Raw genomic sequence first — 14,226 nt, 5'->3', positions numbered from 1 at the left:
ATAGCCCGGAGCATTGAAATTTCCTCTGTCGCGGCGTAAGGAAATGGCGTTGTTCTGGTTCTTCAGGTTCGCGGGCAGGTGTGTAAATATTTGGGCATGCCAACTGTGCTCTTTCGTAGCGTAACGAAATGTGCGCTTCGTGCGTGCGGTGCAATGCCTCGGCAAGCACGAAACGCACATTTCGCACACACGCCCATCCTTTGGCATTCGTAATGCGAGAGCGTACGTTCCGTTCCCCAGGCATTTTTTAAGTCTACATTTTATTTATCATTGTAGTCCTTCCGAGTAGGTCAAGGTAGGATTGCCGGATTACATCGATGGGTGCGCCCTACCTACATTTAAACACAGCATCTCTTTTCATCTGAGCTCGTGCCGGGCAAAACTAGTGGTGTCGACGGAGCAGGTTTGTTCATTCGTTTTGCGTTTTTAGGTTTTTCGCAAACTTATAACGGGTGTTGTTACGCACATCCGGCGTTATGAAAAAAAAAGGGCAAAAGACGCATTTCCAAATACTAGCCAGTTGCCGGGCTCTCAACGAAAAAAAAAAATGTTAGACACGGCAGTGTAGACTGTTATAAAAAAGACAGTGGCAATGAAGCATACTGCTTTGGTGTTGACAATGCTATCTTCTAGAGCAGCTCATTCGCCAGCATTCGAGAAAGTTCCGACAGACGATGATTTTGGTTTATTTAGCCCTGTGTTCCTATGCGGGTTAAGAGAGTTGCAATGTCAGAGCTTTGTAAACAATATTAATTTGTGTCTGCTTTACACTCCAGGTCTCGTACCACCGTTTTCCACAAGCCTCTTCACTTCGAAAAAGCTGGATAATTGCCATCAAGCGGGACGAGGGCCCATTGTTCACGATAAAGAGCAACACAAAGGTCTGCAGTTCCCACTTCAAGCCAACAGACTTCATCCCTGGAGTGGCAAGCGGAAGGAGGATTCTTCGTGAAACAGCAGTGCCTTCAGTGTTTGTGTTTTCCAAGCCCAAAAAAGAAAGGAAGGCACCGAAGGTGCGTACCCCCTTGCCCCAGCAGAAAAATGCCCAATCCTTTGCTACACTAAACTTGCCCTCGCCTGACAGGGATGCAACTGAGGAGTCTGGAGGGAAAGATCAGGTGGAAGAGGTGGATACAGCCATCGATATGCAAGACAGTGATGAGGTGGAAACACTAAAGGTTGTTGTGCAGAAGCAGGCTGAGCAAATCGAACTGTTAAAAGAGCAGTGCAGTGGCCTGAAAAGGAAACTTGAAGAAGCGCAAAGCCGAGAAGCTCTTCAAGAAAAGAAGCAAGCCGGAGATCTCTCAAAGCTACAGAAACAGTGTGATGGTTTGACGGAAGAGTTGTTGCAAGCAAAGGCTGCTGCCTACAAAGCGGAGGGAGACCTCCTTGTGATTCAGCAGCAACTGGAAGAAGAAAAGTTGAAGAATGCACCTTTTTGCATTGACCGTTTCAAAGGCTCCAGTGAACAAATGATGTTCTACACTGGACTCCCCGACTATGACACCTTTGTTGCGGCGGCAGAACTAGCAGATCCAGGAAGCAACAGCCAGGGAAGGAAACGGAAGCTGGACCGAGAAAATGAACTGTTTCTCGTGTTAGTGAGGTTGCGGCTTGGCCTGTTTGAGCAAGACCTGGCGGATAGATTTGCCATTTCGCAGCCCACTGTGTCGAGAATTTGCTGTGAATGGGTCAACCTTCTTTATGCTAAGGTGATAAAGATGCATATCTGGCCATCCAGGGAAGCTGTGAATGATACAATGCCTGCTTCGTTCACTGAAAAGTGCAAGAAAACCAGGGTGATTTTGGATGCCACAGAGATCAGGTGCGCAGTCCCCAGCTCCCTTGCATTACAGTCAAGCACATACTCCCAGTACAAGTCTGCAAACACCTTCAAGGGACTCATTGGAATAATGCCGAGTGGTCAACTCTCATTCGTTTCCGAGTTATACACAGGCTGCATGTCGGACCGTGAATGTGTAATTCAGAGTGGGTTCTTGGACCTTAGCTTTGACGAAGGTGATGTTGTGATGGCAGACAAGGGGTTCAAAATTGCCGACCTTCTTGAAGAGAAAGGTGTCAGCCTGAACATTCCTCCTTTCCTGCAAAATGGGAAGCTGTCTGAACAAGAAGTGAGAGAGATACAGGAAATTGCCTCCCTGAGAATTCACGTGGAGAGGAGGATACAGCGAATCAAAGCGTTTCACATCTTCGATCGCCCAGTTCCCCTCACACTGGCACCTGTGGTGACTCAAATATGGACTGTAGTCGCCGTGCTAACTAACCTTCAGTCAGACCTGATTGCGAACCCCGGTGTGGTCTAGTCCAATGTTAGCATGAAAACAGATGTGGGTAGTTTAGAGAGCTGAATAATCATAAGACATGTACAGTGAAAGCTCGTTACTTCGAACTTCAATAATCCAAATTTATGGTTATTTCAAATTGTACGATTTGGTCCTAACAAGGCTCCATAGAAGTCTATGTATAAAGAAGCCCGTTAATTCAAACCCCAGTAGGCGCTGCTGCCACGGATAACTCAAACTATGTGCCGGCGCTTCGCACATGGCCAGAGAAACGCACCCAGTGCTTGCACACACTGCTCCATAGAATACAAGATATGCTAAAATCAATCTATATCCCACATGATGGAAGTTTTGGAAGACGCATTCATTGCGAACTACGTGAGGATGCTGTGGTGTGTTGTCCACTGACAGATGAGGGCATCATATGTCAGGTCAGAAGCACTGGCTTTGTGCACGTGTTTATTTCGTTATGCCTGCATTTCCTTGTGTGTGCATTATCTGTGAACCAGCAATCTATTTAAAATGTAACTTTATATTCCTTGTATAAACATAGTGTAGCGACTGTTGATATTTATTGCTCATCTGTTCTTTTTTTTCTTCTTCTTTTGTAATCATCAGAATAGCGTGCAGTGGTATGGGCACGTCGTGTAGTGTTTGTGTTTTTGTGCATCAGATAAAGGTCACCATGCATGATATTTTTATTTTTACTTTTTTTTACAAGTTTCTGAAGGAATATGTTTGCTTCATGGGGCATTTTCAAATCTTCCAAGCGTCCATGTATTTATATTATCCTTTTTCACGTGGTGCTGTCATGTATGCGGCCCTCAGGCACCTTCAAGCGGTAGCTAGCCGCTTTTCCCCTAAGGGACCCCCAACACTGTTGTTGGAAATAAACTGATTTGATTTTGATTTGAACCTGTCGCTGCCAACAACAGCAAGGAGGAGAAAAAACAAAGCATAGTGCGGCCGTCCGCTATGAAGTCATGGCCGTATGGAATGCCGCCCATCTCTTCTGTGGATTTCGAGAAGGCAGAGATAAGGTTTTGGCTACATTTGGTAGAGTAAAAAGTGCCAACTGTCAGGGACAAAAGTCAAGCGGCAATCACAGGCTTTTTCAAGCGTCAAAGTGTTGACATGCCCTACTGCTTCCCCACTGTCATTATTGTTCCTTATTTACAGTTTTCATTAATTCGAACTGAAATGGTGTTCCCTTGCAATTCAATTAATGAGCTTTCACTGTACTAACAAATCTGCATTTGGACCTGATTTCAAGCCCAGATGTCCAGTCAGTTGTTGACGGATCGCAGATGTGACTGGTACACAGGGCTGAATTTAGTCCAGACATGTTACTCTTGTGTAAATATATTGTGTGAATAAAATGTTTGTCATAAAAGAATGCAACTGAACACCTTTCTTTGATCAGTCATTCTACTTGATGGTAATGCTGACAGGTTGGTTGGTATATTCGCATGAGTTAAAGGGGTAACAGTTTTGTTTCTGGCAGAATAGACGCTGACATGCTGGCTCGCAGGTATGCACACAAGTTGGAGTCTGAAGTTTTGCCCGTGGCAGTAACAAAAACAGTACACGTTTTATTGGAGCACACAAATACGTACCAGATATTTATAGGGCTTGTTTAATGCAATCATTCCTGAACATGTTTTCCTTAAAGAGGCAAATGCAAAGATTCAGACAGTTATTCACTAGCAACATTAAACTTTAGCAGCTCCATTCATGTTAAAAAAAAAGACAGCACACTTCCAAGGTGCTCCTACGTTTCACAGAAGTAACGCAGCATATCGTTGAAAAAAAAAAAATCAAGCCGAGCCTTCATTGCCTCCCACTCAGAGTTTTCAAAGCGTATTCTTTCAATCGCAATCCACTTCTCAGAGAAAACAGCAAAGTCTCCCCACTGACAACCCGTTAATGCCATCTGGCCTACTACCTGCTGGTAGTACTCATGGTCGCGCAGCAGACGGGGTTCACTGCCATTAGTGAACTGCATATAGAAGTTCTCGTTGTCAGGCACGGTTTTTGGGTCAGAACCCGTCAACGAATACGGACACTTCACCTCCAGCACCCCAAACGTGCCTTCTTCAGGGTCGAAAACAAGCCTGTCGGGTGTTGCCCCCAACCACGGAGAGGCAGGGTCGACGAAAAGTCCACAGTGCTCCACAGTGACGTCGTGGCCCAGCTTCCGGAGAACGTTTGTGTAGCGATGGGTTGCAGCAGCTTCATTCCTCCTACCATACTGTATGGGCCGCACCCGCGACAGGTCCTTGGGGTCAAGCAAGTGGTGCAGGCCTTTTTGGGTCCAGCTTTGCCTCATCAGCACCTTGCCAAAGGCCGACGCAGTAAGACGGTGTCTGCGAGCACGAACCCATGTCTCGCTTTGGCTCTGCTGTCGTGTATTCTTTTCCAGGTCACGTGCCTCCTGGATGGATACGGATATGTCCTGAAAAAAATTAAGCCTGCTAGTCAACCATGCTAAAGAATGCTTTATTTCAGTTTTTAAAAATTAAAAGAAAGTTAAAGTTCATGTGCAGCCAGAAAACTCGCTGGGGGAAAAAGTCCCACGGATGAAGTTCTACGACGGAAAAATGAAGGCGCACTGCAGTGCCTACATCAAAGTTAACTACAATATTGGGAGCTTTAAAGTATGCTGACGTTTAAACGCTTTAAAGTATGCTGACCTAACACCCCGGATAGGTGCCATGAAATTAAGTTAAAAAAATTCCACCTTCAACTGACCAACTTCCATGTTTTGTTAGAAAAATCGGTTTTAGGTACTCACATCAAGAATGGCTTTCTCCCGGCTTGAGAAGTCTCCTTGAAATTCATGCTGCACACTGTCCTCGAAGAAGTCCAGTCTTGGCAGAGGGAGTGACAGGCTCTTTCCAGGGCTCAAGTTCCCAAGCCAGGTGGTGAAGCCGGATGGTTGGTGGCCCTGGTGGTAGGTTGCAGGCGAGCCAGACGGTGCAAGACCGAATTTTGTTGACACCATGGCTCCAGGATCGCTCAGCAGGACAGCTGCAAAAGATGTCTTCCCCAGAGCCATTAACCTCTCGCCAAAGTTCTTGCAAGATTGAAGCACTCGCTCGTCATCCTTGCTTTGGGCACCACACAGATTCACTGACTTCGGGACTTCACGTCCACCCTCATGCACCCTCCGCCAATCCACAGACTGGACACTTGTGGGCTTGATTCCTTCGTGTCGGGGGCGCCTCCACCGCTGGGGCAACTCCGTGCAAGAAAGCACTGGTGGTGGCTCTTTGTAACCATGTTGTTGGAGGAGGACCAGCAAACGCAAAAGTGCAAGCACGTGGCTGCATGCACCCCCACTACCAGCTGGACACTGGCACGTTGTGGCCTTGACGACACCCGAGCTTCTGTCCAGGGTTACTTGAACTTGGTAGGGCGCACCTGCCTTCTTTTGGCTCCTGAAGCATGTGCCTCGAGCGTGGACAAGACCACAGCTAAAAAAAAAAAAAGCAACAAGGAAGCTTTAAGTTTACTACATACCTTAGAAGAACCCTCAGTTCAATGTCCAGTTCAATGTTTCTTTTACATAAACGGGTGAAGTTTGTACACAATGTGCCTTGTGCTGACAAAAAATACATAAACCATCCATTTGTTCTACACTGACACTTGCTGGGAAACGTACTTGCTGGCAATGTAAAACCCCCGCTACAAGCACGCACGCGCGCGCACTCACACGCCCGCCGCTTACTGCTTTTATGCTAAAACTTCATTTTCCTCTCTTTTATGCCCTCAAACCAGCGCACTTTGTTAAGCAACACCCCCCTTTATGTCTGCCGTTTGATGTCATTACAGAGCCGATAGATGCACGGCAGATGCATTGAAGTTCGCCAAATGTACGAGTTACGTATAAAAAGCACTTCGCATCTTCAAAAATAACATCTTATGCGTCCAAAAACCCTTCTGTAACCCTACAAACCTCTGTTGACGCCGTCGACGACCTCGGTCTAAGCGCTAGAATATGTTTACGAAAACACTAAACACTACGGTATGCTGTATGCTGGAATGTCCTCGGGCGGGTGCGCGAACCATGAAAATGTGTGGTGTAAAGCTTTTGCAGTTTTCGTACGAGCACGAAAATCTATACTTTACGCTCAGGAGTTCGAGCGCTTGCTTCTACCGTGTTGCACTGCAGGTAGCTTCGTAAACAGAACATCCGCAGGTATGGGAACGATCGCCAAGCGGTAGACAAGCAGCGAAACTAACGAATTAACACTACTTATGACATAATCCACAGTAGCACACAAGAAATAGCACTCACCTTACGTCAGGCATACAAGTAGCTACCGAAGACGGCTCGGCGTACGCCTCCACCGTGAAGTTGTACGCTCGCCGCTGCTGCCGTAGGGATGCGTCGTTTTCGGTGCAGAAGTTCGTTACCGTTGCATCGCTTAGTGCAGGAAGGACGCTTAGATCACGGACCCACCGAGAACTTGCCCTAGCTAGAATCCACAGCCCGTTAAAACATCGAAAAACACCCGTAGAGCAAGTATTACAGCTAACACACAGCAGGCCGCAAGGTCAAACGACGGCGCCATGGAGGAAAGAATACTCAGGAGAGGCCCCTGGCATCCCAATGCATTGCGAAAAGTGTGGAAGAAGTTACGTCATTTTTCTTGAGCCCATGGACAATGTTGCTTACTTGTTTATAACTGCGGCGGCCAAATTTGGGCAAATAGAACGGACAAATTTTTAAGGCGCTTGGCATTTCGCTGCCTGGCTACGCTTGCAAACCAGCGCAGTCACTACGACAAACGTTTTTAGATTAGGCCAGTTTGAAAACTCTGCCGTCGTTGCGCCATCCCGCGAGCCTGTTGCTATGACGACGACAAACGCTACTTTGCCAGGCTTAAGAGCTGAAAAATCGTCCTTCTATCTCAAAAACGAAGGCCGTTTTTCGATTGAAACTTTGGGTGAGGGTTAGAATGGGCAAATTGAAGGCGAAATCAACAGCTTAGAACATCACATCGCACCGAGGAATTAGCGACGAAGCTGTTTTCGCTTCGAAGCGGGAGGGCAGGGCGACGCCATGTTAGTCAAATCAAACCGGAGACAGCAAAGGATGATGGGATAGAGTGCTGGGCTCCGTGGGCTCAAGTCATGGCGGGACTGGGCTTCACAAATGTGACGTCACGGCCTCTCCTAACCTTTTCTTTCCTCCATGGACGGCGCCGACGCCGCTCTCAAAATGGCTGCGCGCACAGTGTTGCCAGACCACCTAGCGTTTTGAATATCCTCCATTCTAACTCGTCCAGCTTACCTCGCGATGCACAACCGCGATCCCATCCCCCTTCCACTTTTCTCCTCTTTTTTTCCCATCATTTCCTCTCCCCTCTCTCTTCTCTACTTCCACCACCATTCCTTCTTTACCCTCTCACTCATATTTCACTCCGACCGCAATCCAAGCCGTCCACTTTCTTTTGGGTGTCCTTCCCGCCTTTCCCGTGTACACAATTTTTCAGTTCACGCTTGCACGATTACGAATATAATTCAGACGCGAACAAACACAATCAATCAACGAGTTTATTCCCCGAATATACGTACACTAGCTAAAAGCAGACTCAGTAGCTGGTCTGAGTCCGCTAGCCATCACAAGGCATTGCCGATACGACACTAAGGGAAATTAGTACAATTTTGCATAACAAGCTTTAACGTTTCAAATGAACGTAAAGATTGCAGTGTATGCATTACACCATGTATTACAATGTCAGGTAGCATTTTAATAGGTCACCCTTAAAAATTGCTGCAGTCCACGCTGTGAAGGTGGTTGGAAAGCAAAGATGTGAATTCCCCAACAATTCCACATGCGACGTCACTGGAATTCACACACGTGGCTCTACAAAGAGTGAAAACAGAGATTCTGGCAACCGTTACCTGGGATTCACGGGGGGCTGTCCCGAACGCAGCAGCGTCGGCCACGGCCGGGCTACAGTGTGCTCGAGAGGCGGACGCCGCCGCTGTAGCCCGGCCGTGCGTCGGAAGAAAGAAAACGGAGAGGAGCGTGTCCCCAAGGTGGCGACAGCGGAACCTAGCCATCCTGATGTGCTAGCTCGGGGCTGCACCACCGCGCGACACAAGCGCAGACACCGAAACAATTCGGCATGTGAGCTTAGTGATTCCCATGCATTTATACCGATTTAAATTAAATAGTTACGTAATTTTGAAAATTTTGAGGAAGCTGACAAAACTTCTATAATCGCTATTTATCAGACCCCGTTGCTCTATTTGTCTTTAGTAATACCTGTTAAAACACAACCGCAATGGTATTCCGAAATCTTTCTATGGGACGCAGTCCCATTCGTGGCAAGCAGTGCGCAATAGGTGGCGTTTCTCTTGCGGCCAGATGTCTGTAAGTGGTCTCTACATTTTGTTTTCCCGCCCAGCAAACCGATCCTTAACGTATCTTTGCCGTACGACCAATTAATTCCGTAAGGTCCGGGTTACCCAGGAGGTGCTGTCGAACAAATTAATCATGCCGTGCGAAGTAAGCTCGCAATGGACGCGAAGCTGCGCCAAAACAGGCCCAACACCGTCGCTAAAGCAGACGACAAAGCCGACAGAAGGGTCCCGCCGACGCGCCCGCCGGGGTGAGCGCGGGGAACGCTGGGTAATAGCGCCCTATCGCCGCGCCATCTACACTCCTCCGTGAGTGAAAAGCGCCCTCCGCCTCCCCAGCCGCGTTGCGAGTTTCTCGTCCCGCACGCCACGAAAGAACCGTTGCCTGGTATGGTAGAAAGCGTTGCTTTAAAAGAACACAGTGTCCTACATAATAAGCACATGTCCAAACTTCATCAGGCTTTGAAGTACAAGAAATTAGGCATCCATTAATCACATGAGGGAATGTATAAATGAAGCAGAAAATAAGGAAAACATCACAGGGTTTCAGATCCGGAGGAGGGATAAACGTTTATTGAAGTGTTTTAATTCCTTTGTGGGAGGCCTCCTTAGTCCAGGAAGCCTTAGTTCTTTGCTGCCCGGCGGGTCCTGTGCACCAATCGTTGTTGGTCTGAAAATTATATACCTCAAATGGTACATAGCAGTCCGAGAGTACTCATGCTGTTTGCCAATCAACCATTGGTTATAGTGTTTACTGTTTACTTGTAAAAACACTTGCCGCATAACCGTATTTATTTAGAATTAATGGCATGTTGCGTTCTAGTGATTGAAACTTCTAGTAGTTCTTGCGCAATTTCCCCTGATTCCAGTCGTCTGTGTTGCGAATATTTATTATACAATAAGTTTGGTGTCGGAGTGATGCCGAATGTATGAGACAGTTCTCTTGAAAAGGAAGAAATGTAGAAGGAGCGGAGAATTTGGAAATCGTGCATGTAATTTGCGTTGATTGTGTTGCTGCGTAAAAAGAAATTTAGTCCTCGTAGAGGAAGTATACAGTTGATGTTTGCAGTTCGGTGAATAGCTTTGTTTTGTAGTATAAATCAGATGCAAAAATCGCATAGCTTAAAAGCTGGATTTGCCAAATGGAACTGATATTAAAAGGAATCACTGTCCCTAAATTATAAATAGCACATTTGGCAGAGATGCTTTGAATTATTGGTTAAACTGGTGCAAAATATTAGGAAAGCCGTAATTGACTCGTATACACGCACGAAAATATTGCGCTTGCGCCACCCACGTGGGCATTTACGCCGGGTTGTGAGGAACGCCCAACACGTATCAGAGTAAATAAAAGAGAACGTTCACCAAAACCATTAGGTGTTCGAAGAAAGTGGGAACTCAGCCAAAAAAAGAAGCTGGTATCAATTGGGATGAAGCACAGATATTACAAATTGTTCGTCATGAAAAAGTAACTACAAAATTGCACACATGGAATTATTTATTCGCTTCTTGTTCATTACGGAACTGAGATAAAAAAATAATTGATCCGGCAAATATATCGTTACCACAAACAAACATACATAAAAGTTGTCCACGATCACGTCTGCCGCTAAGTCGGTGTTAGATTCGTAAAGCAAAAATATGAGCTCCACTTTTAAACACTTTCCTTCAACACCAAGATCGTAATGTTGAGAAGGCAAAAAGTTCTGCGCGTAGACCCGAAGACATTTAAAAATCAAATGCTTCAGGAGTAATGGGCCCTGTTTTTCCAGTTACGGAACTTTCCGCAACTGTTGATCATTCAGCGCTTGCGTGTCGCGTCATTCCACTCATGTTTGTCCTAAGCGTTGTGAATTTTACTAACACAGGCTACCAACTGCCAACCAAGCATCAACATTGAAAGGGGATTCATGTTGACCACCTCCTTCGTAGTCGCGCTTATGCTGGGATGACTCCAGTGACAGAGTCACACTGACCATCTCTGTGAAGGTTACTCATACACTTTCATGGCTCTCTTGCCATTAACGTCATAAGGCTTTTTGTAAACGGAGGCTCCTCGCAACTTTTGTTATAGTGTCGCAACGATCAGGAAGGAGTCCCCCTGACTCTCTTTTTTCATTAGGGTAGTTGCAGAGTCATTGCTGACTCCATGAACGGTGGTTACGTATACTCTGCTGTGACTCTGGTGTGGTGAGATACGCATGATTCGTTAACTAATAGTAACGTGACTACAAACAGGAGTCCAGAAGAGTAAATTCTATATACGGCGCGGCAATAACTCCCATAGAGAGTGATGGAGACCTTTTTAGATTGCGGCTGGGTCATTTAGATTCAGGCGGCCACTTTATACGATTCGTGATACTATAGTTGAATATTCATTTACGTGCAGAGTAGGCTCTTTCGAAAAGACAGAGCAAATGTAACAGCATATGACTATATATAGTGACCACCGGCTACGGGAGGAAGAGCCACAGAAAAATCATGTGTACGATCACGAGCGTATATATTGGCGTGAAATATAAAAGACAAAAGGCAGATACGCAGAAACAGTAACCGAAAACGTCACTTCAATACGGCGCGGAGAGTTGCAAAAAGAAATCAGCTGCAAAAGTATTTACTTACACACATTCAAAAGTAATAAAACATGCAAGAGTCACAATTCTTCGCGCAGGTGCCCAACACCATGATTAAGGGCCAGCTAAATTGCATTGCAAGGCGCACAGTTATTCACCGCCACCTCCATAACAAAATAGCATGGTCAGCGCGACAGACATTACTTCGTTAATAAAAGAAAATAGCTGATCTCACACTAGGTGACAATCGACGCAAAGCGAAGTTTTACATTTGTTCATGATTGACAATCCAGCGCGCAAAAACACGGCACAAAAAAGAACGAGAGTTAGACAGGACTTTTGGACTCTTCAGGACTCTTTTTTGTGCCGTGTTTTTGCGCGCTGGATTGTCAATCATGAACATTCACCAACTCGCCCAAATCACAGTCCTCTTGAACTATATTTTACATTTGTGCTTGCACACCGACATCATCGTGTGCATGTTTTTGGTGGACGGAGATTGTAAAGGGGCCCTGAAAGGCGTTTTGAGCACACTAAATGAACTAGCGCAATCGTTAGATTGGGTCGTCAACGTCACCTGTGCCAAGTATTACTCTTTTACGCCCAGCGGAAAGCTCGCACTTTTGTTGCTAAGTTTGTCGCTTTATAAGCGACCCCAAACCATCCACCGCCGGCGGCGGCGGCGGCGGCGTCGGCGTCCGCAGTGCTCCTCTATATTTAAAAAAAGCAACAGCATCCGGCGCCAGGTTTCGATCCGAGGACTTTGCGGCCGCAGCGCGACGCTCTACCGACCAAGCCACGGACCCGACGCTGATATCAGTGTTAGTGACGCGCCTTATATCTTTAACGCATTTAAACTACGTCGTCAGCGGCGTGCGTTGGCGACTCAGCGGCGTTATAGCGGCTTGATAACTGCGTGGTGTACACGTGATACTACAAACCCGATGGAGGAGATGGAAGAGAAGGCGGCGAGGCGGTGGGCTGCGGGGGCCGAGCGCAAGCGCCGCAAGCGGGCCGACAACCGTGCATTCGCACTTTCACATTCTCCCCCTCGGGGAAATGCGGGGGAATTTTTTTCTCACCCTTTCCTTCGTGTTTTTGGACGCCGCCATCTTCACATGTCTACGTCATCGATTTCCAGATGTTCGTCATGAGCTAGACATCCTGCTATTGGGCTGCTTTTTCACGCACTTCCGGCAAAGAGATGAGTCGTCTGCTCAGCGTCGGCTCGCCGGCTGATCTGCCAGCGTAGTGCCGGAGTGCTTGGACATTTTACGCAAACGAAACAAGTGTAAACCGTTTGTATTGAATGCAACACGTCCATAACACGACATGAATATTCTCTTACCTGAGTACGTTCCATATACAAAGCGTTGAAGCCTCGAGGCACTTCTTTCGTGCAATCGCAGAGAACGCCCTGAGCCGAATGCCCCGGTTTGACGTACACATTTTATTCAACTTCAAAACAATCCAGAAATGCGTTTCGAACGAACACAACGTCACAACATGCGTTGCAATTCTGAACCGCGATTGAGAGACGATGGGTTGCCTCCTCGTGCCGGTCGTAAATTCGGCACTCACCTCGCGCGCGGTTTGCGGGGACGAACAGCAAGTCACTTAACTCTGGCGGACAAGCCGAGATGGCTTTTAGCCACGCACACTGCGCATACCCCATTCGAGGTTGAGTAGTACGTCGCTCGAGAAAGATAATCCAGAACATGGGAAGCACTATTCACCCGCAGAAGCACAACGTCGCATTTCATCGCGAAACAAAGGCGTCCACAACACACACCATCGCCTCCTGTAATGCCAAACGCATCTCGCACTTCCCAATGGGAGTGAGTGGTACGCCTGCAGTGCCCACATGTCGCGAGGTGGGGCCCCGAGCTGAACCAGGATCACGGAACCGTAACGGACTTCTAGAGTGGTTTGTGCCTTGTTGCCAAGGCAACCGATGTTTGAGATTGTCAAATAAATGGCACTCGCTCCTGCGCTATAAATAGAGAGTACACTTTTACTAGAAGGCTCAGAGCCGCGGCGGAGCATGTTTCGCCAACGTTGCCGCTCTCCACAACGCGTCGCCCCAAGCTGAACTGGTCACATGATTGAAGCGTTTTGTGCGCGGGTTCTGTATCGTTTTAAAATGTCTTTTTCACATGCCGCCGGCAGGAATTACCACCGCTGCAAAATAAGACCCGGCACCAGCGGGGCCACATCTGATACGGCGCTTTTTGGATAAACAGTGCGCGGTGCATCAAAGAGAACGAGCGCACGATCCTCCCCTTGCGGCTGCGAGTTCACCGCCCAGCAACGTACACCGCGAAAGGGCAAGGCCAGGCCGCCTAACTCACAATGTCACGCGGCGTTGGCGTGCCTTGCCGTAGTCCGCATGCGCGCCTTGTAGTCCGCAGCCAGGCCACTACACTATGAAAGAAATAACAGTTTCCGGCGCCCGGTTTCGAACCCATGACGCCACGGGCGGAACGCAAGGTGCCCGTCGCACTACCGACCGAGCCACGAAACCGACACAGATTTCGATGCACCGAACGCGCCTTCTATCCTTCACTCATTTCTCGTTTGTTTCGAAAGCGCCACAAGTTGTCCCGCGCCTCCAAAAGATGGCGACACGGGTCGCGCGATCGAGAGATACGACTTGCCGGCGCACCCCCTCGGAAATGCTGTGCATTTGATCGTGCCCCTCGCGAGGGGGATGTCTTTTTCGTTCGCCTTTCCAGCCTTAAGCGGAGTGCGGGATTCATGGTGTCAACAAAGTGCGGGATTCATGGTGTCAACAAAGCTTGCCCGTAGCAGACGGCAGTATGAGCAGCGCAACAGCGGAAGTACGTCACCGATGAGGAGCGCAGCATCATGGGAGGCAAGGCTCGCGCTCCGTCAATAGCGGAGAGAAGTCGAAAGGAGGAGGAAACGCGGAGCGACGATAATGCGCGGTTTTTGATTTACGATTTCTCAGCTAA

The 14,226-nt window shown here is 47.7% G+C and overlaps 2 protein-coding genes across 3 annotated transcripts; one reads left to right on the top strand and one right to left on the bottom strand.

Moving 5' to 3' along the window:
* The first annotated feature begins 780 nt into the window (after nucleotides 1–780).
* LOC144146943 (uncharacterized) lies at nucleotides 781–2,692 on the top strand. Its single transcript, XM_077678911.1, has one exon. The coding sequence runs from the start codon at nucleotides 1,146–1,148 to the stop codon at nucleotides 2,322–2,324; it is 1,179 nt and encodes a 392-aa protein (XP_077535037.1). The 5' UTR covers nucleotides 781–1,145; the 3' UTR covers nucleotides 2,325–2,692.
* Nucleotides 2,693–3,916: 1,224 nt separating this feature from the next.
* Nucleotides 3,917–6,873, bottom strand: LOC144146942 (uncharacterized). 2 transcript variants are annotated; one of them, XM_077678909.1, is made up of 3 exons: nucleotides 6,604–6,873; nucleotides 5,098–5,779; nucleotides 3,917–4,758 (listed from the first exon to the last, which is right to left on the bottom strand). In XM_077678909.1, exons 1-3 carry the CDS (start codon nucleotides 6,615–6,617, stop codon nucleotides 4,075–4,077), a joined length of 1,380 nt encoding a protein of 459 aa, XP_077535035.1. In that variant the 5' UTR covers nucleotides 6,618–6,873; the 3' UTR covers nucleotides 3,917–4,074. The 2 variants fall into 2 exon arrangements, with proteins under 2 accessions (XP_077535035.1, XP_077535036.1); XM_077678910.1 differs by lacking the exon at nucleotides 6,604–6,873 and having other exon boundaries at nucleotides 5,098–6,579.
* Between the last annotated feature and the right edge of the window lie 7,353 nt (nucleotides 6,874–14,226).

This window comes from Haemaphysalis longicornis, unplaced genomic scaffold, assembly GCF_048455015.1.
Source record: "Haemaphysalis longicornis isolate Haplotype H1 unplaced genomic scaffold, Haemaphysalis longicornis Haplotype H1 scaffold_7, whole genome shotgun sequence".
NCBI lineage: Eukaryota > Metazoa > Arthropoda > Arachnida > Ixodida > Ixodidae > Haemaphysalis > Haemaphysalis longicornis.
This window is presented reverse-complemented; position numbering and strand designations above follow the sequence as displayed.